The sequence below is a fragment of the Erithacus rubecula genome (genome assembly GCF_903797595.1).
Source record: "Erithacus rubecula genome assembly, chromosome: 27".
Classification (NCBI taxonomy): Eukaryota; Metazoa; Chordata; class Aves; order Passeriformes; family Muscicapidae; genus Erithacus; species Erithacus rubecula.
The window spans coordinates 2,604,610-2,631,681 of NC_136679.1; the positions used below are offsets into that span (position 1 = coordinate 2,604,610).

A 27,072-nucleotide genomic window follows, 5' to 3' on the forward strand; every position below is an offset into this window, starting at 1 on the left:
CGCCGCCAGGGGGCGCGCTGGCCCCGCCCCGCCTATGGCCCCGCCCCGCGGTGTCAAGATGGCGGCGGCGTCTCGGCGCCGGTAGCGGCGGCTATGGAGGGAGAGAGCGGCTCGCTGGGTCCTGGGGAACGCTGGGCGCCGGTGGGCGCCGTGTCAGCGGAGGAGGACGAGGATGAAGAGGACGAAGAGGCGGCGGCCACGGGAGGGGACTCGCCGCAGTCAGTGCCGCGGCTGCGGGCCGAGCGGCGCCGGCTGCACGGGGCGCTGCTGGCGCTCGCCTCGCACTTCGCTCAGGTGCAGTTCCGGCTGCGGCAGGTGGCCCGGGCCGGCCCGGCCGAGCAGCAGCGCCTGCTCCGCGACCTCGAGGACTTCGCCTTCCGCGGCTGCCCCGCGCCGCTTCCCCACGGTCTGAGCGGCGCCGCGGTGAGTGCCCGCGGCAGGGCCGGGCATTGCCCCGGGGCGGTGTGTGCGCCTGACCCCGCCTGAAGCCCATCGGCGGCGGCTGCGGTCCCGCTGCCCGCGGAGCTCGGGTTCGCTCAGAGCGCAGCACCAGGCGTGCACAGGCCCCCGGAGACCGGGAGCCAGCTCGCAGGGATGTGCCCTGGAGCCCTGAGCGGTGTGTCACTGCTCCACGCCCTGGTACAGCACAGGTGACTCATAGGATCTGTGATATGTACGTGTTGTTTGGTCACTTTCTTCCTGGATCCTGGCCTTGTGGGACAGGACGTGGGTGCAAGTGGTCTGGAGAGGTGCTTCCCCTCCCTTATCAGATGAGGTGATGTAGCTGCTACCTCTGCTTGGTGCTCAGACACATTCCTCTCTCGGGCTGGTTTGCAGTGTTCACTAGTGAAGTACACGCAGGAGATACTCCTCCTGTCATAATCCTGTTCTCTGTGACTTGGGTATGATAATAAGTCTTCCATGTTATTTACTGATAACTTTTTTTCAGGGTGAGCGAGAGAAGCAGGAGCAAATTGAGGTTCAGAAGGAGAAGCACAGAGAGCTGATCCTGCAGCTCAAGACACAGCTGGATGACCTAGAGACCTTTGCTTACCAAGAGGGCAGCTATGATTCTCTGCCACAGTCTGTGGTTATGGAAAGACAACGGGTAAGGCTCACAAATCTTCCTGCTGTATTTCCTAGCCCTTGTGAGTGTCTTACAGACTGTAGGCACTCATCAGTCTGTATTTCTCACCAGTAGCTATAACAGAGTGTCAGGAGCTTGTCTACATTTGTGAACCTGTCACGTGTCTTTTGCAATTATTTCTGTGCAGCAAAGGTATCCTGTTTCTGAACCTCTGGGAAAGGAATACTTGAAGCTCCAGGGCAGCAGTGCCAGATAGTGGAATCACACTGCTCACTTGTGTTTTGCAGATGATTATAAATGAGTTGATAAAGAAGCTTGACATGGATTTGAGTGAAGATTTTGCAACGCTCTCTCCAGAGGAGCTGCGGCAGCGAGTGGATGCTGCCATAGCACAGATTGTGAATCCAGCCAGGGTGAAGGAGCAGCTGGTGGAACAACTGAAGACCCAAATAAGGGACCTCGAAATGTTCATCAACTTCATTCAGGGTCAGTGATGAGTTTTTTGAATGAGCAGACTGAATTGCTTTGTAATTCCCTCATGTAGTCATGAGGAGGAAGGTCATGGATGTCAGGAGATGCAGGAATAACTTCTGGGTCACAGGAAAGTACAAATCTCTCTAAACTGATGGTGAAGAAAAGTACTGATAGAATGATGAAAGAGGTCCAGAGGGACCTGAGGAATGTTGACCTTAATACTCAGGATATGCAGCTGAAATTCACAAATGTGAAATAATGATGTGAAATCCTTTTTGTAGATGAAGTTGGAAGCCCTGGCAAGGCAGAAGATGGCCACTGTGACTGTGGAGGCTCCTACAAACCCAGCACCCGGCCTCCTGGGAACAGAGGTGGGCACTGCTGGGCTCAGCACTGTCAGCAGAGATGCAGCTCCTCCCTGGAGCTTTGATGAGCACAAACCAGTCATTGCTTTTTTCTGGCAGCTGGTTTCTGTGCTTCTGCTGAAGGCCTGTATCCTGTGCTTTTACCCTCCTTCCATGGGATCCTCAGAGTAGTAACAGAGCCTGAGGGTGTGGTGTGGAGGGTGACCTTGGTCCTCAGTGGGGGTGAGGAATAGATTGTTGATACTTGGTGCAAAACACATTGTAATTCATGCTCTTCAATCTCTGAGCTCAGTGAGTTGGGGGGATCCAGTGCTCTTTAAAAGAGCTTGAGACCTCCCTTATCCTTTGAACCTGCCAGAAATACAGTAATGTAGCATGAGGCATCTGCTGCTACTCTGAATGCTAGCCAGAAGGGATTTTCAGATATTTGCACTCCCTTTGTGTGTATGAACAAGCAGAATTGTTGACTCCCTAATGAGAGTATGTTTTTCTGTTTTCTCCCCTGGTCAGTGAACCCAGAAGATGCCAGAAGGATGCAAGAAACAGGCCTGCAGCTCATGCGCCGCATGCTGGCCGTGCTGCAGATCTTTGCTGTCAGCCAGTTTGGCTGTGCCACGGGTCAGATCCCTCGCACCCTCTGGCAGAAGGACCAAAACAACCAGGACTTCTCCCCCTTAATTGAGAAGCTGGAGCTGTCTGTGGAGCGGGTGAGGCAGCTTGCCCTGAAACACCAGCAGGCAGAGCATGTTATCAGCTCCTCTGAGCTGCAGGACGTTCCCCTGGGAGGCAGAGACGAGCTGACCCTGGCTGTGCGCAGGGAGCTGACGGTGGCTCTGCGGGACCTGATGGCTCACGGGCTCTACGCCTCCTCCCCAGGCATGAGCCTGGTGCTGGCCCCCATCGCGTGCCTGATCCCCTCCTTCACGCCCTCGCCACGGACCATGCACCCCTGGGAACTCTTTGTCAAGTATTACAACGCTAAGAACGGACAAGCCTTCGTGGAATCCCCAGCTCGCAAGCTCTCCCAGTCCTTTGCCTTGCCTGTGACAGGAGCAGTGGTGGCCACTCCGAAGCAGAGCCTGCTGGCCGCCATCCACACGGTGCTGACGGAGCACAGCCCCTTCAAGCGCAGCGCAGACTCGGAGCTGAAGGCGCTGGTGTGCATGGCGCTCAACGAGCAGCGCCTGGTCTCGTGGCTCAACCTCATCTGCAAGTCTGGAGCTTTGGTTCAGTCTCACTACCAGCCCTGGAGCTACATGGCCAACACTGGCTTTGAAAGCGCGCTCACCCTCCTCAGCCGCCTGAGCAACTTGAAGTTCAACCTCCCAGTTGACTTGGCTGTTAGGCAGCTGAAAAACATCAAAGATGCTTTTTGATGTGTTTTTATTGTAGATCATCCATTTTCCACTAGTAGGCAGCTGTTGGGCTCAAGAAGCCTGGTGTTTGTAAGACCAAGTTTGTGTCTTTGGTACTTGCTTTTAGGAAAATCTTAGGGTGTTGTGCTGTTGGCAATGTGTTGTCTGGTGACCACAGGTTGGGCAGCACCTGCTGCTCTCGGGCCAAACTGCCCTGCCCAGTGCTCAGTGACTGTTTGGGGGTAGGAGGCAGAGCCTGCTGCTGACGGAAGGCCTGTGGAATGTGCAGCTGAGCTCCTTTGAGATTATTCCTCACAGTCTCTGCACACGATCCCTCATGGAGGAGGGAGCTGGCAGGTGTTGAGGCTCTCTGGGGGTTGCTCAGCCGCATGGGACGTGGCCTCCCGCGGTGGATGTAGAAGATGGGGGCGATCCAGAGGTGCCCGGGAGCTCCTCCAGCAGCTCTGCAGACCGTGTCCCTTGGGCTGCCGGGGTGCTTTGTCCAAAGGACCCAGCTCCTTGTTCCAGGCTTTTGTGTGGGGGTCAGCGCAGCCCGGTGTCCCGCGGGGTGTATTAAATACCGCTGTAGTACCTGTGGGCCGAGCCCGCCGCCGTCCCGTGTGCTCTGTCCGTTACAGACGGGGGGAGGGGCGGGGGGCTGTGCCGCGGCACCGCCGTGCCCGGGAAGGGCGGAGGGTTGTGGATACTCGGCACCGCCGTGCCCGGGGATGGGATGGCTGTGGCGGACACCCGGCACCGCCGTGCCCGGGGATGGGATGGCTGTGGCGGATACTCGGCACCGCCGTGCCCGGGGATGGGATGGCTGTGGCGGACACTCGGCACCGCCGTGCCCGGGGAGGGGATGGCTGTGGCGGATACTCGGCACCGCCGTGCCCGGGGATGGGATGGCTGTGGCGGACACCCGGCACCACCGCCCGGCGCCGGCAGCGGCTTCCGGTGACGGCACGGAAGTGACGCATGTCACTGAGCGAAAGGCGGGGTCGCAGGATTCCATTTCTCTTCCGGTCTGGGCGCCATCGCAGCGGAGCCTCGGTGAGTGCGGGCGGGCGCGGGATCCGCCGCCATCCGCGGGGGTGGCGGCCGGGGCGCGGATGGCGGGCGCGTTCTGACTGCCGGCTGCTGCCTCCGCAGAGATGGGCAAGTTCATGAAGCCGGGGAAGGTGGTGCTGGTGCTGGCCGGCCGCTACTCGGGGCGCAAGGCCGTCATCGTGAAGGTGAGCGTGGGGCTGAGGCGGCGGGTCCTGCCGGGGTGAGCGGCAGCCCGTGGGCGGCACGGGCGCGGGTCCTGCGGGGCCCCTCGGTGCTATCGCCGCCGCCTGTTTGTTGCAGAACATCGACGATGGCACCTCGGACCGGCCGTACAGCCACGCCTTGGTGGCCGGCATCGACCGCTACCCGCGTAAGGTGACTGCTGCCATGGGTAAGAAAAAGATCGCTAAAAGGTCCAAGATCAAGTCCTTCGTGAAGGTTTACAACTACAACCACCTGATGCCCACCCGGTGAGTGCTGCTGCCGGCTTTCGTGGTTGTTTTATTCTCTGCTGAACACCCGGAGTTACCAAGGATGTTCATGCCTTTTACCTGAGTTAATGTGAGGCTCAGGCTCTGCAAAAACAAGGAGTTGGGGGTCTGAGACTGAGGGGAAATATATTAATGAACTTCTGGAATGTGGCAGCTGGCTATTCTTTCAGCCCCACCGATCTTACCTTTGCTTATGGGGTGTCAGTAAGTGAGCAGTTTGAGATATCTGTGAGGGTCTGGAGCTGGCAGAGCCATTTCTTATTGTACCTTAGAGCTCCTAGAGTGGCTCCCAGGCACCACATCCAACAGAGCTGTGTATCCCTCAGAAAGCGTGTGGCTGTTTCCTTTATTGGTTGAACTGAGACTGCTTTAGTGGTTTGGTGATTCCTGAATTGAGGAGACCTTTACAAGCTGTAACTGCTTGACTGGACACTAGAATGAGTGTTTGATCCTGGTTCTGCTTGGTTTTTAGCCCTGTGCCAGTTATCATGTCTCTTTTGAGCTGTTCTGCTCTTTCCCAGGTATTCTGTGGATATTCCTCTGGATAAAACAGTGGTCAATAAGGATGTGTTCAGGGATCCTGCTCTGAAACGCAAAGCAAGACGTGAAGCCAAGGTGAAATTTGAGGAAAGGTGAGTTGGGAGCTCATCTCTTCAGTGGTGTTGATGCTCATCCTCAGAGTGAGGAGTTGGTGCAGCTGTTCCACAGCCTGTGAGTCTCCAGGCTGGCACTCCTGCCCCAGCTTCCTTGCATCCATGTTTGTTGAGCATGTTCCTTTCAGCTGTTTGTGTTTGCAGCATTGTGCCAGCAAATCTGGGGCCTTTCAGGTGCCAGAGGTTGGTCTGACAACCTGCTGCCAGTTCATCCTCTCTCTTATCACTGGGCTGGGTGGGCCAGGGCAGTGCTGATACTTTGTGTGAGTGGTTGGGTTTCTTTACAGTTTTCTGTTCAGAAGCTCCTTCAGAGGAAGGAGCTGTGTGAGCTCAGTGGGACACACAGTGTCCTGAGCTGTTCTCCAAGGGCATCTGTCCTCCCACACAAAGTGTCCAGTGGGATGGCCATGTCCTGTGCTTGTGTCTGCCACTGTGCAGGTGTGGGTTTAGTTGTAGCCCAGGTCAAAGAGACCAGGTGAATTGCCTCTGGGTGAGCTGGGTGCTACATTCTGTCTGTCTGGGACAGCTCAGGTAGTGGTTTGGTGCTGTTACCTGTTGTTTGAGAAGGATACATCCTTCTCTAACCTGTGTGCTCTCTTTCAGGTACAAAACCGGCAAGAATAAGTGGTTCTTCCAGAAGCTGCGATTCTAAAGGTGTAACAAGGTTGCATCAATAAATGTTTATTAAAAAACACGTGTTATTTGTTATTTAACAAACAAGCAGTGGCCTTTGTGGTGTGGTAGTGCTTGCTCTGTGTCTAAGAGCTGGGAAAGCCATTGCAGTCCAGGTGAGTGTCAGTACATTTGTGGAGCCCTGTGCAGCTGTGCTGTGGGTGCAGGTGTCTCCTCTGGGGCTGCTCCAGGTGTGGCCAGGGCTGCATTTCCCTTCTGCAGCTGCAGGATGCTTGATCTTCCTGCTGCCGGGGAAATCTCTTTTTTCCTAAACAGGGTGATCCGTGTGAGAACAAGGGTGAGAGAGGGAAGGCAAATGGGTGATTCTGGGTGTCAGCACGGTGATTTGTATGGTGAATGGGTGTTGGAGTTTAGTTTCCCAGACGGGGCAGTGCTGGCTGCTGGCTCCCGGGGAGCAGGGACTGTAAATCCAGGAGTGAGGCAGGAGGATTTATTTCTGTATTGATTAGCTGGTCCGTTCTTGGCAGGGCAGGTGCCGAGGGAGGGCGAGTGAGGTTGGGGCGATGATGGGGGTGAAGAGGATCGGGCGGAGCTGGGCGGGCCCGACCTTCCTCCGCCGGGCCGCGCTCGGAGGGGCCGGGACGGGGCGGGGCGATTCCGAGAAAGCGAAAGCGAAAGGCGAGAGCGGATGCGGGGTCCTCGGTAGCACGGAGCGAGTGGGGAGAGCGGTGCCGGCGGTCAGGGCTCCCCTCGGGACCGGCGCCGCGGGATGGATTCGGAGGTGAGGAAGGGCTGAGCCGCGGGGGGACCTGCGGGCGGGGGCCGGCGCAGCACGGCTGAGACCTCTCCTGGTTTTAGAGCTCCTTCGTCCGGCTGCCCCCCGAGGAGGGCCCGCAGGGTGATGGCTCGGAGAGCCCCGAGCAGCTCCGGGACGAGATCGAGTGGTGCAAGGTGGGTCCGGCTGCGCCCGAGCGGGGCTGGGCGGTCGGATCCCAACTATCCGGGTTCCGCCCGCTCGGCCCTCCCGGGAGCTCGGGTGTCAGAGAGGAGCAATCCCAGGGCGAGGAGAGCCTGTTCAAGGGTCCAGGCTCGTTCCCAAAGGAACCTGTGCCAGGGCTGGGTGGCTGGTGGGGGTGATACAATGTCGTCAGGGTCTTGCTGTCTGATGGTGCTTCTCGCAGGAGCTTCGCCGTATTCTGGAGCAAGACTGTGCAAATCTACAAATGGCCAAGGAAGCTGCAGAGCAAAGGACAAAAGAGCTGAAAAAAGAAGAACAACTTCATAAAGTTCTTGAGCAGCAAAGAGCCCACCAGGTCGGTGCTCAGTGGATGTCTTAGGCTTGGAAGGGTGGCAGGGGGTGCATCACACAGGTCACTGCTCTGGGATCACTCGCTTGAGACCCAGTGGAGGTTTCATGGGAAATACAGGCCTGTGCAGGGCCACAGTGAGGGGAGGGCTGTCCTCAAAGAAGAGGAACCAGGGCAGAGCTGCAGGCAGTCAAGAGCAGGAGAATGGGCTGGAGTGTGTGCCTGAAAACAGTGCTGTGCTCAGAACAGGAGTGTACAGCAGCTCCTCATGTCCTGGCGTTCCTCACTTGCCACTCCTTCCTTCCTTCCTTCCAGATTTTTACAATAAAGGAAGAGAACAACAGACTGAGGCAGGAGAAGCAGATTCTGGAAAATAAACTAGAAGAATTGAAGAAGAAGGTTCTCTGGAATAATTCTATGATGGTAACAGAGTGTGCATGGATGCTTGAATCTGCTGGCAAGGGCAGAAGCCAGGCTGGAGAAGCTGCAGGTGACTGCAGCTGGGCACTGTGTGGTGACTGGAGCAGCTCCTGCTAGCAGGTGGCTCCTCTAGCAGGGCCAGGAGCTCTGGTCATGGCTTTGGGATTCTAGGCACAGCCAGACAATGGGAAAGACTCTGCTGAGATTCTCCAGCTGTTTATTTGAGCCATAAATTTATTTCTAGTCTGTTTTTCTAGACATGCCGTGTGCAGGGTCTGGTCTCCTCCAGGTGTTGTCTGTACTTGTACCTAGATGCTGTCTTCCTTGCCGGAAAAGAAAGTGATCTTTAAGGGACTCACAGTAAATAAGGAGGACATGAACAAGCTGATGCTCACCCCACTGATTCGCTACCCTCTGCCTGGGGGTTCAGCTCTCATCACCTTTGAGGAAGCAAAGGGTAAGTGTGAGAAAAGCAGTGTTCTTGATCATTTTGGGGCCTGCCCTGTGTGCCCTCCCTGTGCCAGAGTTAGGTGCTGCCCCTCTCCCTGCCTTGTGTGGGGCTGTGCCCTGTCCTGGAAAGTGCTGGCAGTGGCAGTCACTCTCCTGTGCTGGGGACTCTCCCTGCTCACAGTGGCCCAGAGGATCATAGAGATGAGGGAGCACATGGTGGAGCTGAGCTGTGGGGAACTGGAGGAGCTCGAGCAGTGCAGAGTGCGAGTGCAGGCAGTGCCAATGGAGATCCTGCTGCCATCTGCCCTGGAGGTAGGGCCTGTGGGTCTCCTGCTCCCCGTGCCATGGAGCTGCCCTGGGCACACTGCTTCCCCCATCTGAGCCTGCCTCATCAAGGGCACTGCTCCCCTGAACTCTGGGGCCAGTCCCGCCCTGGCACTGACTGGCCCATGCCACTCACAGGTCAGGCTGACTCCGAGCAGGAGGAGCATCCTTTTGTCTGCCTTGCCCAGCCTGGACATCTCCAGGGAGGCACTGCTGGACAAGCTGGAGCTCTTCTTCAGCAAGACAAAGAATGGGGGCAGTGAGGTGGAGAGCAGGGAGTTCCTGCAGGACTCTGACCAGGTGGTGCTGACTTTCGTACAGGATGGAGGTATGCTGAGACTGAATGGCTGGCAAGGGTGGAGCAGCCCAGCCTGCCCTGGGGGGAAATCTCCTGAGGACAGATGAAGCTGTGTTTAGGGAACAGCGAAGATAGAGTGAGCCCCAGGCTATCCTGCCTCCCCCAAAATTGTGCTGGTGTGGGTGAGCTGGGCAGTGTCAGCCTTGGTGCTACACCAGGGCCAGAACCTCCCCTGGAGCTTACCTGGGCAGCTCAGGCCTTTCCTCTCCATGTGCAGTGGCAGAGCCGCTGATTGAAAAAGGACATGCCCAGGTGCCCATTGGGAAAGGGGAATACAAAGTCAGAATCTCACCGTGTATGAATGGAGACATCTCTAACCTGCAGGTAAGGCATGAACCCCGTGAAGCAGCACCCAGCAGGCCGGGCTGGGGCAGCACAGGTGGGGGGGCTCCTGGAGCCCCTCTCCCTGCACTGCCCTGCCGCTCATCCCCTGCCCTGCCCAGCTGCAGCCCTCCCGCTGCCCCAGGACTGTGCTGCTGCTGGGCATCCCCGATGTGCTGGACGAGGAGTCCATGCGGGACGCCCTGGAGATCCATTTCCAGAAGGCAGCCGCGGCGGCGTGGGAGGTGGATGCCCTCCGCCTACGTCCCGAAGGGGCGGACGGGGGTGGCCGTGTTCTTGGAGGACACGGACTAGTCCTGGCCAGCTGCAGGCCAGTCCCGGTCAGCCCGAGGCTGGGGAGCTGCTGCGTACGTTGGGCACGGGGGGAATAAAAGCGTTTGTTGGCAGCACCCGCCGTGTCTGTGGTGTTGGGGCCGGGTCGGGCCTGTTGGGGGCCGGTCGGAGGGGCCGCGCTCGCTCCTGAGGGGCCGCGCTCGCTCCGAGGGGCCGCGTTCCTGAGGGGCCGCGCTCGCTCCGAGGGGCCGCGCTCGCTCCTGAGGGGCCGCGCTCGCTCCGAGGGGCTGCGCTGCTCTGAGGGGCCGCGCTCGCTCCGAGGGGCTGCGCTGCTCTGAGGGGCCGCGCTCGCTCCGAGGGGCCGCGTTCCTGAGGGGCCCCGCGCTCGCTCTGAGGGGCTGCGCTGCTCTGAGGGGCCGCGCTCGCTCTGAGGGGCTGCGCTGCTCTGAGGGGCTGCGCTGCTCTGAGGGGCCGCGCTCGCTCTGAGGGGCCGCGCTCGCTCTGAGGGGCCGCGTTCCTGAGGGGCCCGCGCTCGCTCCGAGGGGCCGCGCTCGCTCCTGAGGGGCCGCGCTCGCTCCGAGGGGCCGCGCTCGCTCTGAGGGGCTGCGCTGCTCTGAGGGGCCGCGCTCGCTCTGAGGGGCCGCGCTCGCTCTGAGGGGCCGCGTTCCTGAGGGGCCGCGCTCGCTCCGAGGGGCCGCGCTCGCTCCGAGGGGCCGCGCTCGCTCCGAGGGGCTGCGCTCGCTCCGAGGGGCCGCGCTCGCTCTGAGGGGCCGCGCTCGCTCCGAGGGGCCGCGCTCGCTCCGAGGGGCCGCGCTCGCTCCTGAGGGGCCGCGCTCGCTCTGAGGGGCCGCGCTCGCTCTGAGGGGCCGCGCCCGGGCCGGGCCGGGCCGCGCCTTCCGCGGGGCCCAGGGCGGGGCGGCCCCGCTTTCGCTTTCGTTTCCCCGCGGTGGCGGGGCCGGGGAGCGGGCCGTGAGGGCTCGGTGCCGTGAGGGCTCGGTGTGGCGAGGGCTCGCCGGTGCGGCGGGGCGCGGGCAGCCCCCGTGGGCATGGCGGGCCGCACGGTGCGGGTGCGGGGCTTCCCCGCTGAGCTGCCTCCCGACAGGGCGGCCGACAAGCTCACCATTCACTTCCTGCGCTCCCGCAACGGCGGCGGCGACATTGCCGACGTGCGGGTGCTGCCCGGGTCCCCGCCCTGCGCCCTCATCACCTTCGAGGCACCAGAAGGTAAAGCCCGCGGGACCCTCGGGGGCCCGGCCTGTCCTGCCATCCCCAGCCCTGCCATCCCCCTGTCTCACCATCCCCAACCCTGCCATCCCCAACCCTGCCATCCCCAACCCTGCCATCCCCAGCCCTGCCATCCCCAGCCCTGCCATCCCCAACCCTGCCATCCCCAACCCTACCATCCCCAGCCCTGCCATCCCCCTGTCTCACCATCCCCAACCCTGCCATCCCCAACCCTGCCATCCCCAACCCTGCCATCCCCAGCCCTGCCATCCCCTGTCCCGCCATCCCCAGCCCTGCCATCCCCAGCCCTGCCATCCCCTGTCCCGCCATCCCCAGCCCTGCCATCCCCAGCCCTGCCATCCCCAACCCTGCCATCCCCTGTCTTGCCACCCCCTGTCCCACCATCCCTGGCCCTGCCATTGCCTCGCCCACCCTTCCCTGCCCTGCCATTCTCTGTCCCACTGCCCCTCTGCTGTCCCTTGGCTGGGCTGACACAGGTGGGGGTGGCTTTTCCCACCAGTGGCGCAGAGGGTCCTGAAGGTGAAAAACCACGTGCTGGCAATTGGAAAGACACAGTATCCACTGGAGGTGACGCTGCACCCTGCAGAGCTGAACCCTGATGAGGTACTGAGGGGCCATGAGCCCCAGCTGCTCCCACACACACTCCGTGCCTGGCACACAGCTCGAGAAGGGAGCCTCACTCTCTCTTTTCATCTTAATTACACTTAAATCCATTGTCATTCATATTCAAATGGAGATTTTTTTTTCTGTGCTAATAGCACAGGGACAGGCAGGCAGGCTGTGTGCTCAGTCATCTGGCATTTGTGCCTGTCAAATGAAGGGTAGTCAGGCTGGAGAGAACAGGCACTTTTCCCCAGTCCATCTGGTGCCACACAGGGGATCCTATTAATGCCTCTGCCTTGTCATCAGCTGGATGTACAGTGTATTGTTCCTCTTTCCTTCTCAGGAAAGCTTGGGATACAGACATGCTGGTGTTTAGGGACCACTGGAGAGTTCTTGCTTCTTCCTCCAGTCTCAAGAGACCGTGGCAGTAGCTATGTCTCATCTCATGTTTTCATGTCTGAACCCCAGAAACAAGGGCATGGGAATTAGCCTGGCCTTGCAGGCATTTTTGCAAGCCTGTGGTCCCAAAACTGCTTGAAGATCTGCAAGGACAAGAGAGCAACTGCAATTCAGATGCAGAAAGAATGGTGGATCTTGGGTTTGGGCTTTTTGAAGAACTCCTAGTGTGTAGAAATGTAGCCCTATCTCTGTGTAATTTACCCCTCTGATTCCTTGTTTGCAGAAAGCTTTTGACAGGTCAAAAGGTGCACAGAGTCAAGGAGTTTCTTAGTCTGGGTCTTTTGGTCCTGTCTGTGTCAGGGTCCATCTCTTGAAAGCAGGATGCTGAGGGAGAGAGGTGGAAGAGTGTGTCAGTAATGCAGGGGCCAGGTGCACTTGCTTTCTGTGCCTTTGGAAGGGGTTGGTTTTGGTCCTTGCTCTCTGACTCCCTTACTCTCTACTTGCAGATCTTCATACACGTGTGCATGACAATTGACTATGGCAAACTTCCCACGGGCAAAACCCTCCTGATGGATTTGCACAAAAGCCACAGCAATGCACAGTTCAGCTTCGACTCAAAGACTATGCACTGCATAGTCCAGGGACCTTTCACTGAGCTGCAGACCTTCAGCAGAGACCTGCTGGGCAGCCTGAACCTCAGGAGCCAAGCCACTGGCAAGATCCTCCTGCCAGCTTCCAGCTGTGGGGCCAAAGAGATGGGAAAGCATGATCACCAGCAAGTGCCTGACTCCACTGAGTCAGCACAAGAGGCAGCACAGCTGCCAAACTGGGGCCAGGTGCATGCAGCAGCAGCTAAAGTCCCATTACCTCAGAGCCCAGTGGGTGGGGAAGCTGTGGAACTTTTGGGGAAGCTGGAGGATTTTTCCCTAGCAATGGATTTAGACATTTTCTTGTACATGCAGAAGTTCTGTGCTGCTGAGTACCAAGGTGTGCTGCACCAACATGACGTGGATGTGGTGGATGTCAGTGGGGATGGCGTTGCTGTACTGTACCTCCAGCCAGCTGGAGGCCTGTCTGGGGACATGGGTGCCTTGCAGCAGGCCCAGCTGGCCCTGCAGCAGCTCTCCCAGCAGCTGGAGCTGAGCCTGTGCAAGGAGAAGATTGCTAAGGAAGGGCTGGGAGTGGACAGCCAGGCTCTCAGGGCTCTGATGTGTGAGCTGCAGAAGCTGTACCCCCATCTGCTCTGCCGTGAGGATCTGAAGCAGCTTTATCTTGTTGGAAACCTTGTTGATGTGTCCCAGGCCAAGCAGTTCCTTCAGGATTCTGTCACCAGGAGAGGTGCTGCACACATGGTTGACACACTGAGCAGCTCCCAGCCCTCTGGCACCACAGAGGCTGCACAGCAGCTGCCCAAAGTGCCTGTGGATGCTTCAGCCACAAGACCTAGACTGGGCAGGCCGGAGCTGAAAGGTGAGTTTAAGCTAGCTGCCAACTTCAGTACCCTGAAAGCTGACAGGGCTCAGGCTGGCCAGGGCCTCTTGCTGAATCAGGACTCTCCACTGATGGGACAGGTGCAGCTTTCTGGGAAACATTCATCAGAGATAGCTGCCCCTGGTCTGAGTGACCCAAGGCCACTGACCCAGCAGTGTCGGCCTCCCAGCCCTATGACAGATAAACTTCTGGGGGCAGCAGCAGAGCCCCAGCAGAACCCCACAGAAAGGGAGCATGTGGAAGGAGGTGCCAGACTCACAGAACAAAAGGTGCTGTTGCCCTTTGCAGGCAATGAAAACAGCACTTTCCAGCATCCTGAGGACTCTAAAGGCTCAGGTCCCATTGGGCACCACTCCCACAGTGACATCTCCAGCATCTGTGATGTGACATGGACCTCTTTGCCTTTAGGCTCCAAACGCTCTCCATCCACACCTGTGCTGCAACGGTCCAACAGCTTCTCCCTCCCAAGGGCAAAGGAAAGCAACAGCTCTGGAGACTGCAGCAGCAGGCTGAGTGAGGAGATAAGCCTGGACTCTCTGCAGTGGTTTTACCTGAAGGATGTCTGCCATGGCACCGTTGATGAGCTGTGCAGGGCTGGAGGGGTGCACATCTCGGAGCGCCAGGCTGGGAGCAGCACAGTGCTGACACTGCAGGCAGCAGACAGGAGAAGGCTGCTCCAGGCTAAATGGAAAATGGAAGATCTTGTGAGGAAGTGCCCTGACCTGGTGTGTCAGAGTGTGAGCTACTCGGATCTCGCTGTCAGTGGTCCAGATGACAGTGCCCTGAGTGAACTGTGCAGCCTCTTGAGAGGAAAATCCTTCCAGGTTGGGCTTAGAAAAGACAAGCACAAACTCTATTTTGCCTGCCCCAAGGAGATGCTGCCAGGAGTGACTGAGGCTTTCCTTGTGTTTTCATCCAGGACAATTTGTGCCATGAAGTCTTCATTCATGTCTCCTGGACTAGACAGTACAGGGAAATCAAGCCTTATCCAGCCAAGCAGAACCCAGGACCCAGCCCCTCCTGGCAGCCTGAATTCCCTGCTGCACCTGAACATCAGCAGTAAAGTAGACTTTACAGATGTTCTCAGAGCTTCCTGGGTGCCAGAGGCTGAGGAAAAGAGGTCCCCCAGTCCTTGGAGGCTCCAGCAGGCTTGGGGACAGGAGGAGGCCAGGGGCCATAATGATTCTGGGTCTGGGAGAGGAGGAAGTGGCTTTCTGAACCTGGTTCTAGGGGAAAAGCCAAATCCTCCTGGCCTGAGGGAGCCCCAGGAACAGAGGAAGACAAAACTGTCTCTGGGGGAGCCTGACACCAGCCAGCTAAAACAAGTCTTACCAGACAGGTTCCAGTTTGCAAGAGACAAGAGCAGAGGAGGCCACAACGAAGCAATGGGACAGCAGCACTGTCCAGTCCCTGCAGCTGACAGAGCTCCTCTGTCCCTGCCCACCTGGCTACCCAGGGCCACAGCTGCTGAGCCACCACCAGCTGTGATCCAACAGGCACCTGCAGCAGAGCCCACGGATCAGGGCAGGGCCCAGGGGAGGAGCAGTGAGCAGGAGGAGCCCAACCTCCCATCACAGCAGAGAAGAGACCCCAGCCTTGGACAGGAAAGCAGCACGACCCCTCTGGGCCAGTGTGACACTTGCCAGGGCTCAGGGGTGACCTGCCAGGGCTCCTGTGGTCACACCTTGTGCAGGACATGTTTTGCAGCAGACAGTACACAGCCAGCTTGCTGCAGATCCTCCTCAGATGTCCCAAGCTGCAAGATCTCAGGGACACTGAAGATCTCCTCCCTGTCTCAGAGCCTGCCTGGATACTCTGGGGACCCAACACTTTGCCTGGCTTACAGCATCCCTGATGGTGTGCAGGGGGTAGGTATCACCACAGAGCTTCCCCATCCCACTGCAGCCCACACAGGGGGGTCTGTCAGGGTGCTTCTGGGGGGGGGGAAAGAGCAGCCACAGCTCCCTGCCCCACATGTAAAGCAGCAGAGGTATTAACCTGTGAAAGGCAAAAAGCTCCACACCAGGTTTTAGAGCAGCTTGCTGCCTCTCAAGAGCATGTAGGACCTCTGTTTGATAGTGATTGTCAACCCATGGGGATCATGGTCATCAGTGTAGTTTTCAAGCTAGACAAACCTTAGAAATCCCCTCAGAGACACAGCACTCCAGCCATTGTTTAAAATTTCTTATTTGTGTTCTAAGGTTGGGGACCCTCGCCCAGGACAGACTTACAAAGGGGGGAATTTTTGTGCCTTCCTGCCTGATAACAAGGAAGGACTGAAGACAGCAAAGCTGCTGAGGAAAGCATTTGATTGTGGGCTGACATTCCAGATCAAGTCCTGTGATGGAGAGGAAAGAGTAACTTGGGGCCTCATCCCCCACAAAACCTCCCTGGATGGAGGCCAAGCCAGGTATGGCCCTGCTCATCCTAAGTTCTGGGTATGGGTGTGGGTTTTTCAATTGGAAGAGGACAACCATGGGCTCCAGCTCAACAAATCCTGGCAGGAATGGCTCTTCCACCCTCCCACAGTGGCAGAGTTGGTGCCTCCCTTTGCTTCAGCTTGCAAGGCAGCTATGGCATGGCAGACCATGCAGAGCCCCAGCAGCAAAATCTCTTGGCCATCCCACAACCATAAGTGGTGTGGAAATATGTAAATTCCCTATGGACAAGAATTCTGGGCCCTGTTCACTTACAACCTATCCCATGACAGTGTTAGGTAGCAGAACATCCCATGAGCAGGACTTCCACTCTTTTCACTCTCTTCCATTCCTGCTGAATGGCTGGGGCAAAAAAAAACCACCACTGTGGTTTGGGCACATCAGCAGGATTTATTTATTTATTTAGTGCTTCCCTCTCTGCCCTGCAGGAATGGCTACCCAGATGCCCAGTACCTGCAAGAGGTTGGCACAGTTCTGAATAAACTGGGCCTTGTGTGATTCTCCACAGCCTGTGGCTTCCCTTTGCCTTCTTTTCCTGCTGAGAACACTGCAGCTTATCAGAGACAGCTCAGAAGAAGCAGGTGTTTGTTGAAGGAGCTCCTGCATTTCCCAGAATCTGCACATTAGCAAAGAGCAGCACTTTTGTCCCTGCCCCATGCAGGCCTCAGTGATCCCCCAAACCCCAGCTCCTCTTGGATGCCTGTCCTGCCAGCCACTCACAGAGCTGATTGCAGCTGATTGCAGCCTGAGCCCTGGGTGGCTCTCAATAGCAGACACAAGCCTGGGCAGGAGTCTGCACCTAGTCCAGTCCCAGCTTCTAGAAATCTCTTCCATCTCCTGCCACTACAGGCAGGTCCAGCTCAGCTGCTGCCAGACATGAACTGTGTTTAGTGTCAGCTCTTGTCACTGACAGCTCAGGCCCCAGCAGACAGCCCATGCTCCAGCCCCTCCCCAGCACCTGCTCTGAGGCCAGCAGGTGCTTTCAGCACCCACAGCAGCTGCTCCCAGGGACAGGCTCTGTGCTGACCAATAAACAGGATTTATTCTCATTTTTGGCTGCTCATGCCTTGTCTTACCCTTAGCCCAGGAATTCACTTCAGCCCCACCTGGCTGCTGAGACACCCAGATACAAAGTGCAGAGCCCAGCTAAAGGCTTCACAAACAAAAGTCACCATCCTGCCCTCCAGGAAGAGTGTCAGGAACAGCACTCAAGCCAAGAATCAACAGTTGTCCCTGAGAGCAGAGGCATCTCCCTATGCTGGGAGTGTTACACTTTGTCAACTGAACCTGCCCTGAGCTGTGGGCAGAGGGTGCACTACAACAGAAACCCGAGCAGCATGCTGTGGAAGGTTTTATTATGCTTTTAATTAACATTTGAAACACATAAGGCATATGGTAACATTTGACAGAGGAGCAGTACACACTGTAGTCATGTAAACAGCAGTGGCACAGTTGTCTTCTGTCCAACTTGGTTACACATACAAAGCGAAATATATTTTTGAAACAAAAGATTTGCTATGTGTCTGTAGGATGAGCATCACTCGTATCACAAATCTGCAAATCAACACAATGCAGACAGTACAGACCAGACCATATGCTGCAAGAGGCTCACTCAGAGTCTAACACATTTCACATCATGCTCGTGTACTACTTGCCAATAACACTTTGCCATCACGAGGGCTCAGCACACCAGAGACTTCAGGCAACCAGAGTGGTTTAACACCTATGATAGCAGCCAGGATCCTGCACTAGCTGAAGCCTGACACACACAGTGATTCTTACTTCTCCCTGGCTAAACAATTGTAGTTTAATGCAGGTGTCTGAAACAAAACATAGAGCTGAACTCCTTCCCAGAGCACTTGGCAGGGGCCACACTCCTCTGTACAAGCAGAGGCCACCTCTGCTCCCTTCCCTTCCTGCAATCAGCTTGCAACACAAGTGAGCTTCAGAGAACCAAAGAGAACCAAAAACGTGGCAACCACTGCCTGGTGATAGCAAAGGAGTTGCACTTTGTCCAAGAGCAGCAGCACCAGGCTGGGAGGTCACAGCAGTGACAGGAGAGGCTCTGGCACTGAGCCCCTGCAGCAGGCAGGGCCCTGGTGCCTCCTCCACTCAGCAACTCCTTGCACTTCCACTTGGACTCCTTGTGGCACAACCTTGGAGTCAGACAATCAGTAAAATAAACATTAAATTGCACTTCTGGAATGGCACAACCTTTGAGTCAGACAATCAGTAAAATAAACATTAAATTGCACTTCTGGAATGGTATACATGATAAGTATAGGAATCTCCCAGTTCCTCAGTAGCACAACTTTGCCCTAAAGAAGCAACATTGAATGGGATGATTTTTATCCTAGAGTTTCATTTTGGTTTTTTTTTTGCTTTGGTCCTTAGTATACAAACTGGCTGGTTAACTTGATTAAGACACTTGAAGTTGTTTTACACAGGTTCTATACTTACTGGCCCATAAAAAAGAAAAGTAAAAACCAAAACACAACCAACCATACCCACCTAGACCAGAGCATAGAGCAGGGGAGGAGGATTGCAAGGTTACATTTAATCTTGGTTTTCCTGTAGAAAAGACTGTTGCTACCAAGAGACACAAAATAGCCAGTGCTGAACTCCAACAGGCAGTAACTGCTTGGCATTCCTGCCTTGATAAAGGCTTCAGGAATTTCTAGGTAGAAGACACGTGAGCCTAAAGGGAGCCAGGAGCTAGGATTGTTTCCAAAGAGCCAAGGCTGCCAAGGAGCAGCTGATAAAGTCTCACTCAAGGCTCACTCTGGAGCCAAACAGCTGCCCTGGAAAAGACAAGGGTTTTACAACAGGCCTTATGGACTGGGGGGTACAGAACCACCAGGTGAGCCCCAGAAAGGCTGAACACCTGGGGAGAGAACAGCTAATTCACAGAAAGTCCAACAACATCACCAGCGTTCACAAAACAGAGTTAATAAGAGTCAAAACAGGGTTTTGGCAATACTTTGAAAGGCCAGAATGGAGAAAAGGCCTCAGTGACTTGCTAGTCATGTAGCAGAAGGCACTGGGATGCTGTTTGCCATGGCACACAGGAGGCACAGGGGTCTGGGAGAGCCCTGCCACACTGCCTGACCCGAGACATCCACGTAAGGCACTGAGCACAAATCTCAGGATAAAGCAGGGAGAGGATGTTCCTGTGAAACACACCATAAAAGCTTTGCCTTTTACAATCCTGCAGAGCCAGAAGTGTGCAGCTTGTGTGCCTTCCATCCAGTTGCTCAGAGGAGCAGGTGCAGACTTTCTGTGTCAGCAATTTAGACAGTCCTTCTGTTTTCACATCTGGCAAAGCAGCATCAGACACTGTTGGATTCAATCTAAAGTAGCATGACAGGGCAGGTTGAAAGAAGCAGCAAGATTTTGGATTCAGAAAGGTAAAAAGTTGTGCTTGAGAGTTCCATCAGCCTGTGTTTATGAAGTTCAAGAGATGAACTGACAAGGATCTGTGAGAGGACTCCAGCACTCCTCTGAGGTTCTAGAGAACAGGGTTGTTGCAGTATTTGAAATTAGCCAGGTTAAGACCCCTGGAAGCTGTGCCTATGCATTTCTAAAGAACTCTGACTGAGCCCAAGCACCTGAACCACAAGCTGCACTGGCAGACAGGAGCCCCACTGGAGCAGGAGAGAGGAACCCCAGCCCTGGTGGTGTGGGGTGTCCTGGCTGGTGGTGGGGCTGTGTGCCCAGCCCTGTGCCCAGTGGGTACCTGCCCTCCTTGGGCCCTGGGCCCTCCCTGGGGGCTAGTTAAGCAGATTTCTAGTCTCAAGGTTTTGCTTCTTCCATGATGGGCAGCTCTTCTTGGTGTTTACCATTTCAAATCCAAAATGAAGCCCAAAAGCTCCCACACCTACAGTCCATGGCAAGTAAGCACAGACAGCAGCAGAGCTGCCCAGGGCTGCAAACAGGGTATGGTGGGAAGGACAGCATCACCCAGGACTCAAGGTGCTCACAGAACTGAGCTTGGGTCTCCACACAGCTGTTTCCAAATGCACACAAGGGAAGAAAAGTAGAAGTTCTGGTATAGAGAGGAGCATCCCAGGGAACTCCTAAACTCTCAGTGCTGGAGCCCAAAGACACAGATTCAAGGGAAGAAGAGTCAAGCCCTGCTGCAGCAAAAATGCAAGGACACAAGAGAAAACTGCTCAGAATGTGCAGGTCAAGAGGCTTGAGACACAGCTGGGCTGTTTATCAGCTAACTGCTACCCTGGCCACAGCTTTACTAACCAGTGTGCCACAGGGAGAGCCAGCCCAGGCTACTGGGCAGCCAGCCCAGGACTGGCTCTTGAAAATTACTTCCCAAAAACTGCAACACCTCCTCAGTGCACAGGGCACTGCACAAAACATTAACAGGGGACTATTTTTTTTTTCCATCTCAATGAAGTCCAGTTCAATACTGCAGCCCTTGGAAATACAAAGACAAGGGTGAAGCCCTAACAATACCAACTTGGAGCATAATAAAGCACAGAGCCAACATCAATTGTTCCAATCATTTGAGACACAGTTGAGTCCTTATGGTCTCTAAGAATCAGACATTGCTCAGACCTCTCTAAACAATTTGGAAATAGAAAATGGACAGGGATCAGGTTACCTAAATCAAACTTTTCTTCTGTAGTCAGATATAGCCCAGCTCAGTCTGTCAGGGTATTTACTGACTGCACAGAGAAGTGACTGTAAATAAAGTATGATATACCATAGACTCCAAATTGCCAGGATGGTCAAGGCAAAAACAATATGACCTGTTACTATCTGGCTGTGTTAGTAGCCTACAAAAGGCAGAGGGAATAGAGCTGGGTTACTGTGAGCAGAAAAGAAACTCCTGCTCAAATTAAACTAGGCCAGCTGTGGTTATCCTTTGGCTGTGGAGGAAACATTCTACATTTGGCCAATCCTCTGCTGAACAGGCTTCCCAAAGCTGACAGTGCAAATGCTTCAGCAGGGCTCAGTTTCTGCAGAGATTCTTGGCAGCTGTCAGAGTACACTGCACCATGACTTTACAGTGACAGGCTGTGCAGTTGTTAGTCACCAGCTGCTTGGAAGGTTCAGCATTGCCAGAAAAAAATAAGATTAGTCTGGGAATTCAGTGAAGAAACAAGTGGTTAGAAAGCAGTATGAAATAAACAGGCTTCAAAAGAGAGAGCAGGAGGCATATCTGGCAAAGGGTCAGTCACAACAAGAGCATGCAAATCTCATCTGAATGATAACCATGATGTTCTTGTACTGGTGAAAGATGGAAGATACTGATCTGTCCATTTCCAGTTCCCAAAGGGATCAGGGAGTTAAATCATTAATTCATAATCTGCATACACCTCTTCTCCTTAGTTCTCTCCTTTTTTAGATTCTTCCTTGGGTAATTCAGGAACCAGGATGACTTTTCCAATATTCTTCTTTTCTTGCATCTGCCTCATAGCATCTCCCACCTGGAACCAAAAGGAGTCTGGTAAAATCCCACCCACTGCAGAGTCCATCCATGCCCTTCCTGGGCCCCTCAGCATCCCCAGACCAGTCTGAGCAGCTTTCCTGGCAGTTCAAGCAAGTCCTAAGCATTCATGTGCCTCTGCACAGGTGTGTTTTGGACAGACCTGGGTAACTACCCCAAAAGGCCATGATAGGAAACTATCCTCAAGAATTCACACAGCCCAACCTTTGCATACACAAAGATGCTCTGCTCACATAAATGTGGAAGTGCAATGTGTGTCACCCCAGCTTCCTCTCCAAAGGGAGGAATCCAGCTCCTGCCAGAAGACAAAGTCTCCACAGCTACACAAAAAAAATAAACGCACAGAATTGTATCATTTTTATCATTGTTGTTAAGCACCTGGGCCAGGCCTGGAATCAAAGCTTTCCTTGAGCCTTTGCATCAGACTAGTTCTCAGGTATGAACACTGACTGATCAGTTCTCTGCTGCCCTGCAGCAAGTCCTGCCCCAGTACAGGATTCCCAAGGGAAGAGCCTGACTCTGCCTGGACACATCAATGCAATAACCCTGAGCAGAGCAGAGCTGATGAAAACCCTGCTGCTCCCTTCTAATATCCTCATTCTGCTTCACTGCCTGGGCTCTTTTGCACTCTTGGAAGGGCAGTAACAACCTTCCCATCTGTCTGCTTAATTACAGGGTACAGACTACTCAGGGCATACTGCAGTCTGGTGTAGAACCCAGCCCCCTCCTGCTGCTGCTGCCCATGGAGCACAGCTGAGCACCTGCCCTGCTCCACAGGGACACTGTCTGGCACTGCCCAGCCCTGTGCACTGGAGCAGAAGAGCCCAGCCACTTTACTCAGCCTTAATATTTTAAAAGGAATAAGGCAATGAATGGCTGAGAACAGATGGTTATTAGACATTTTTAACAGTTCAGGCCTCATGAACAAGGTGCTCACTCTGTACCACTGCCAACCTGTATGTTAGCCCAGACTCACCTGCTCAAAGGGCCATACAGAGTCAATTCTGGGCTTGATTTTGCCTTCAGTGTAGAGGTTAGCCAGCTTGGATACAACACTTCCAACAAGCTCCATTTCTTCATCCATGTATCCAAGATGGTAGCCACACACAGCCTTGTTCTGGCTTAGGAGCTGCAAGGCATTGATGCAGAACTGGTTCCACCAGGTTTTAGCCATAGCCACGAGGCTCCTCTTCTGCCCAGTGATCAGGTTTGCTGCACCTGAAAAGAAGGCAAGTCACAGATAAGTTGGAACACAACACCAGAGGCAACAGGCCATCCCATGGAACAGCTCAGACCATGCACAGGGGGAACAGCCACTCAGCATAATGAGGGACAGAGCTGAGAATTGGAGACAGCAGAGCCTGCCCAGTCGACCTGCAATGGAAACAGGCACCTGCCTCAGCCTCAAGATATGCAGAATTTGGATTACTAGCCCTCCTATGGCAAAACTGCAGAACAATTACTCTCTTTGGCCCTCCTAGGGCATCAGCAGTGCAGCTAGACTGGAGTGCTGGCAGAGGTAAGAAAGGGTTACAAGTGACATCCAGCCAGGCTGGCAGGACAGCTTTCCCTTCTCCTACAGCCCTGCTTCTTCAGGGGAATCAGTGGCTGGGACAACCAAAGCTGCACACTGGTGCAAGTGTCTGGAATCCCACTGGGGGTTGTGTGAGGGCTTTGTCTATGGGACAAAATCACAGTGTTCCAGGCCTGGGGAATGGAGAGATAAGTATTCAGTAGCCTCAAACCTCATCTCCCACACATCCTCTAAAAGAAAAGCAAGGCTGTGCATTAACTCAGCCTAGACAAAGCAGCTATGCCAGTATTCCTCCCTGAGGACATTCCAGCTTCCCCTGCAGGCACCAGCTTTTACTCCAAGAGAGATTTCACCATGGGAGGGAAGAGCCTTGGAGCCTGTGAACACAGCTCTGAGGACAAGACAAACCTCACTCCCCTCAGTGTCTCACCAAGCCAATGGATCCCAAAGACCTTAATGAACTAACAGAACCACAGCACAGGGTGCAGAGAGGAATAGTGATGGTGCCTGACAGCCATGCACCCAGACATGGAGCATTCCTGTGCAGATCCCATTCCACCATCACACAGTCCCTGCGTTTGGGCACCTTGCTCACACTCACCATAAATGATGATTTTGCCCATCGGCTTCAACAGGTTAAAAGCTTTGGACGTATCAGATCCTCCCAGAGGGTCCAGGACTATGTCAACACCTAGAGAGGGAATTGGAAGTTAACAGAAGTTTCTTGGCAATTGAAAAAAATGCAAGACAGTTGCAGAAATCCTCCACCACATTGTACCTTTGGGAGAGATTTTCCGGATCTCCTCTGCGTAATCCATGGTTCGGTAGTCAATGGGGTGAGTAACACCACTCTCCCTGAGGAAATCGTGCTTGGAGGCAGATGCTGTGCCAAAAATGGTGACATTTTCTACAGTCTTGCACAGCTGAATGGCAGCAGTTCCCACACCACCTGAAAATCAGCAGTGAGAAAAATTTAGAAGCAAACAGCTCCGGCAGTCAAAAAACCCTGTGAACAGGTAAATTAGGCTCTGCCCGGTGAGGTTGATGCTGGGGCACACTGGGATAAACTGACCCCAGCTGCAGGGAAATGGGGCCAGCATGAAGCCTGAATCTCTGCTAGGTGACTTTTTGTCAGTCCAGTCCCATTCAGATCATTTCCTCACCCCTGTCACTTATTCAGAAACTGCATGGTGAAACCAAGAGCCTCAGCATGGTCTGGCAAGAATTACTTACCTGCAGCCATATGGATGAGGACACTCTGGTTGGGTCTCAGGTTTCCAAAGTCAAACAGAACCATGTAGGCAGTGATGTAGTTAACAAGAAGAGCAGCAGCTTCCTCGAAGCTCATCCCCTCAGGTATTGGGAAAGTGTGACTGGCCGGCACATTCACGACTTCTTGCCAGAGCCCTGACCTTGCCAGAACCATTACTTTATCACCAACCTAAAATCAGAGGATAAGGTGGTTTGAAACACGCTCCCAAGGCTAGCAGAAGCCATCATGCCCTTGCTATATCAGAGCTAGTGCATGCACACTATCTTCTGTGCAAAGGTCTGCAGGGACTGCAGCACTCTGGACTCAGGCAAGAGAACATAGCCTGCTCCTTCCTCATCTGGAGACAGCACAGCACCTCTCACCACAGAGCTGGGCACACACCAGGAACCTCGGAGAGACCACAGGCACTCCGGGCTCTGGCTTTGTGGTGGTACCCAAACCCAAACTGTGGCAGCCCAAACCAACCACTGGACCATGTCCCACCCTCCTTGCTCAAGCTGGGAGCAGAAGTCTAAATACCAAAAAATATTACTGATGGTTCTTGTAAGCATCCTGGAGGCAGGAAACGTTTAGTAGCATCAATCAAGGCAAACTTAGGAAATCCTCCAGAATCCAAGGCACACGGCCGTGCCCCCGCGGCTTCCGTCGGGCGGCAGCGCTGCCGCGGCCCCGGAGCAGCAGCCGGGGATCCCTGCCCGCCCTGCCCCTTTGTCCCTGGCCTTTGTCCGAGCGGGCCGCCCGCCCGACGGGGAGTCCCGGCACCGGAGCGGCACCGGAGCGGCACCGGAGCGGCACCGGAGCGGCGGGCACCGGGCCGGGCGGGCTGGGGCTCGGCCGGGGTTCGGGGCCATCGCTGCGGACAGCGCTCACCTGCCGGTCGCGGACGCCGTCGCCCAGGGCGCGGATGGTGCCGGCGCACTCCATGCCGGGGCAGGCGGGCAGCGGCGGCAGCCGGTCGTACAGGCCCTGCCGTGCCATCACCTCGGCGAAATTGAGGCCGCAGGCGCGGACGCTCACCGACACCTCCCCGGGCCGCGGCTCCGCGCCGCGCCGCTTCTGCACCTTCAGCTTGTCGTAGCCGCCGAAGCCCGTCAGCACCAGCGCCCGGTGCTCGGCCGCCGCCCCGCCGCCCTTGGGGGGCACGGGGCCGGGGAGCTGCTCGGGGGCGGCGGGGGCCGGGGTCGGCTCGGCGGACATGGCGCTGCGGAGCGGCGGGAGCGGCGGGAGCGGCGGGAGCGGGGCTGCGGAGCGGCTGCGGAGCGGCGAGCGGGGCTGCGGAGCGGCGGGAGCGGCGGCGGCGGCGGCTGTTGGGCGCGGCCGGGGGCGGAGCGGCTCGGGCGGGGCTGCGGGAGCGGCGGCGGGCGGGGCGGCGACCGCGCCGAGCCCGCTCCCCCACCTTCTCCTCCACACCGCCTTTTTTGTCTTTTATATTCCTTCCCTCTTTAGTTTTTTTTAAATTTTTTTTTTTTTTTTTTTTTTTTTTTTAGCTAAATGATTCCTTTCAGCAAACGCGCTGCTTGCGCGCTTCCTGGGGATACGGTTGAAATGGCAGTTTTGCTGGAGTAACATTTCCCTGAGTTATTTCTACAGTTTATAGTGCGGAAATCCTGGCACTTGCCGGGAGTTCAGCGGCCGTGGCTCTGCTCGCGGCCCGGCGGTGGCTCCGGGCGACAGGGAGGAGGGAGGGGCAGAGTTCTAGTCTTGCAACTAAAGAAAAATAAATCAGGTTGCATGTGCTGACAGATCGTTGGATCCAGCCTCTCCTTCTGCCAGCAGACATCAGCCTCCTCCATGAGCTCAGTGCTCGGATCCAAACAGCACACTGACCATCGGCAGTGCCCATTTCGTGTGTGCAGGGCACAGCAGAACCCACACCTCAATTATCTGATCTCGGTGAATTCATTCCTAACTACCCGCAGCCACTGCAGGGTGACTGCTCAAGCGAGCAAATCAAAGAGCTCTCGAACTAGAAAAATATCCAGGCCCAAAAAGAAAACACGAACCACCTGGAGGATAATCAGTGTGCTGGGAAAATGCGTGTGAGTCCCTAGCCAAGCAAAACCCAGCACAGTGCCTGTGCAGGGCAGGATGCTCCCAGCACGGTGACAGGCCCATGGATCAGCAAACCCCGGCATTTCCTGGGCTTTGCTGGCTGCAGGAGCCCCAGAAGCTGCTGAGCTGGGCTGCAGCAGCTCTGCATGACCGTGGATGGGCTGCCCTGAGACTGACAGCTCTGGGACTGCTCAGGAAGAGAAGCACAAAGACAGGAAAGGAGGCAGGAGGGCAGAGCTGGGGCAGGCTGCACATCAGGCTCTGCTGTCTGGCAGATTTATGGGTGTTGGGGTGGCTGCAGTGGGAACAAGGAGGAGACTCAAGTCCAGTTGCACGACAGGAGCACAGTCTAGCTTTACCCTTTGTTTGCCATTGGTCAGCTCTGAGAAATACAGATGTGCCTTCCTGATGTGTGGGCATTTCCCACACCCCAGATTAGAAAGATGAAGTCCAAGCAATCCTCTATCTCTGTGGCTCTTCCTGGGAGCTTTCCCAGCCTTCCTTCTTTCAGTGATTTATATTCACAGCTGTCTTGTAGTGGATGAAACACGCTGGTCCAAAGGGAGCCTCTATCAACCCCAGAGTTCAGGGGATGTTCCCCAGTGAAGGCAGTGGATTTGGGAAGTCAGATTCCTTTTCTGTGAGACTGCTCCAGCTTTGTGAAGCTCTGGAGCAGATTGGACAGGACAGGGACATTTCTGCACAGTGGCAGGTCTCTGTGGCTGGGCAGGACACTCTTTCTGCCTTGGTTCCTTTCATGTTTCTGAGTCAGTTTTTCTTATCATCTCAGCCAGTAACATTTTCCCTGTAAGTCCTCACCCACTTCACTTTGTGTCCTGCTGATGCCTTTTCCAGCCATCACTGCTGGGGCAGTTTTCTCACTGTACTGAAGCAGCAGGGTTAAGGTCAGTCCTGGCTTGCTGCTGCTCTGGAATTGGGGAGTGAAGGCGTTTTGGGGAGCAGCCAGGGAGGAGCTGGAGTGTGGGCA

The 27,072-nt window shown here is 55.5% G+C and overlaps 5 protein-coding genes and 1 long non-coding RNA gene across 7 annotated transcripts; 4 read left to right on the forward strand and 2 right to left on the reverse strand.

The window, feature by feature from the left end:
- The first annotated feature begins 16 nt into the window (after nucleotides 1–16).
- RUNDC1 (RUN domain containing 1) lies at nucleotides 17–3,381 on the forward strand. The gene is made up of 5 exons (XM_079327999.1): nucleotides 17–423; nucleotides 950–1,108; nucleotides 1,375–1,573; nucleotides 1,843–1,932; nucleotides 2,437–3,381. Exons 1-5 carry the CDS (start codon nucleotides 94–96, stop codon nucleotides 3,300–3,302), a joined length of 1,644 nt encoding a protein of 547 aa, XP_079184125.1. The 5' UTR covers nucleotides 17–93; the 3' UTR covers nucleotides 3,303–3,381.
- A 764-nt stretch (nucleotides 3,382–4,145) lies between these two features.
- RPL27 (ribosomal protein L27) lies at nucleotides 4,146–6,169 on the forward strand. The gene is made up of 5 exons (XM_079328029.1): nucleotides 4,146–4,334; nucleotides 4,434–4,516; nucleotides 4,632–4,801; nucleotides 5,344–5,454; nucleotides 6,079–6,169. The coding sequence occupies exons 1-5, from the start codon at nucleotides 4,187–4,189 to the stop codon at nucleotides 6,125–6,127; spliced, it is 561 nt and encodes a 186-aa protein (XP_079184155.1). The 5' UTR covers nucleotides 4,146–4,186; the 3' UTR covers nucleotides 6,128–6,169.
- Nucleotides 6,170–6,762: 593 nt separating this feature from the next.
- Nucleotides 6,763–9,603, forward strand: IFI35 (interferon induced protein 35; the record flags this gene model as incomplete). Its single annotated transcript, XM_079328023.1, is given in 10 exon segments — nucleotides 6,763–6,890; nucleotides 6,965–7,059; nucleotides 7,290–7,421; nucleotides 7,731–7,838; nucleotides 8,148–8,292; nucleotides 8,467–8,597; nucleotides 8,748–8,937; nucleotides 9,185–9,291; nucleotides 9,411–9,545; nucleotides 9,547–9,603. Coding segments are annotated over 10 exon segments (1,113 nt in total). The 5' UTR covers nucleotides 6,763–6,877.
- On the reverse strand, nucleotides 8,759–9,261 carry LOC306813029. Its single transcript, XR_013776928.1, has 2 exons — nucleotides 9,151–9,261; nucleotides 8,759–9,000 (listed from the first exon to the last, which is right to left on the reverse strand). It is a non-coding gene; the product is annotated as an uncharacterized lncRNA (long non-coding RNA).
- Nucleotides 9,604–10,599: 996 nt separating the features above from the next.
- LOC306812989 (uncharacterized protein) lies at nucleotides 10,600–16,261 on the forward strand. The gene is made up of 5 exons (XM_079327977.1): nucleotides 10,600–10,806; nucleotides 11,327–11,430; nucleotides 12,336–15,188; nucleotides 15,522–15,730; nucleotides 16,187–16,261. The coding sequence occupies exons 1-5, from the start codon at nucleotides 10,629–10,631 to the stop codon at nucleotides 16,254–16,256; spliced, it is 3,414 nt and encodes a 1,137-aa protein (XP_079184103.1). The 5' UTR covers nucleotides 10,600–10,628; the 3' UTR covers nucleotides 16,257–16,261.
- Nucleotides 16,262–17,103: 842 nt separating this feature from the next.
- On the reverse strand, nucleotides 17,104–25,333 carry VAT1 (vesicle amine transport 1). 2 transcript variants are annotated; one of them, XM_079328022.1, is made up of 7 exons: nucleotides 25,304–25,333; nucleotides 24,903–25,232; nucleotides 23,993–24,200; nucleotides 23,538–23,708; nucleotides 23,361–23,450; nucleotides 22,202–22,443; nucleotides 17,104–21,205 (listed from the first exon to the last, which is right to left on the reverse strand). In XM_079328022.1, exons 2-7 carry the CDS (start codon nucleotides 25,227–25,229, stop codon nucleotides 21,104–21,106), a joined length of 1,140 nt encoding a protein of 379 aa, XP_079184148.1. In that variant the 5' UTR covers nucleotides 25,230–25,232; nucleotides 25,304–25,333; the 3' UTR covers nucleotides 17,104–21,103. The 2 variants fall into 2 exon arrangements, with proteins under 2 accessions (XP_079184148.1, XP_079184147.1); XM_079328021.1 differs by lacking the exon at nucleotides 25,304–25,333 and having other exon boundaries at nucleotides 24,903–25,264.
- Between the last annotated feature and the right edge of the window lie 1,739 nt (nucleotides 25,334–27,072).

What these genes read in the sequence shown, in the direction of transcription:
- VAT1 (XM_079328022.1), bottom strand. Translation starts at nt 25,229, where the DNA reads ATGTCCGCCGAGCCGACCCCGGCCCCCGCCGCCCCCGAGCAGCTCCCC. An exon ending in CCGGAAAATCTCTCCCAAAG is followed by an intron (nt 23,451 to 23,537) that starts GTACAATGTGGT and finishes TTCCCTCTCTAG; the next exon opens with GTGTTGACATAGTCCTGGAC. An exon ending in GGGCAAAATCATCATTTATG is followed by an intron (nt 22,444 to 23,360) that starts GTGAGTGTGAGC and finishes CCTTCTTTTCAG; the next exon opens with GTGCAGCAAACCTGATCACT.
- RUNDC1 (XM_079327999.1), top strand. Translation starts at nt 94, where the DNA reads ATGGAGGGAGAGAGCGGCTCGCTGGGTCCTGGGGAACGCTGGGCGCCG. An exon ending in ACGGTCTGAGCGGCGCCGCG is followed by an intron (nt 424 to 949) that starts GTGAGTGCCCGC and finishes ACTTTTTTTCAG; the next exon opens with GGTGAGCGAGAGAAGCAGGA. An exon ending in CCGGCCTCCTGGGAACAGAG is followed by an intron (nt 1,933 to 2,436) that starts GTGGGCACTGCT and finishes TCCCCTGGTCAG; the next exon opens with TGAACCCAGAAGATGCCAGA.
- LOC306812989 (XM_079327977.1), top strand. Translation starts at nt 10,629, where the DNA reads ATGGCGGGCCGCACGGTGCGGGTGCGGGGCTTCCCCGCTGAGCTGCCT. An exon ending in CACCTTCGAGGCACCAGAAG is followed by an intron (nt 10,807 to 11,326) that starts GTAAAGCCCGCG and finishes TTTTCCCACCAG; the next exon opens with TGGCGCAGAGGGTCCTGAAG. An exon ending in CTGGATGGAGGCCAAGCCAG is followed by an intron (nt 15,731 to 16,186) that starts GTATGGCCCTGC and finishes TCTGCCCTGCAG; the next exon opens with GAATGGCTACCCAGATGCCC.
- RPL27 (XM_079328029.1), top strand. Translation starts at nt 4,187, where the DNA reads ATGGCTGTGGCGGACACCCGGCACCACCGCCCGGCGCCGGCAGCGGCT. An exon ending in GCCATCGCAGCGGAGCCTCG is followed by an intron (nt 4,335 to 4,433) that starts GTGAGTGCGGGC and finishes CTGCCTCCGCAG; the next exon opens with AGATGGGCAAGTTCATGAAG. An exon ending in AAGGTGAAATTTGAGGAAAG is followed by an intron (nt 5,455 to 6,078) that starts GTGAGTTGGGAG and finishes GCTCTCTTTCAG; the next exon opens with GTACAAAACCGGCAAGAATA.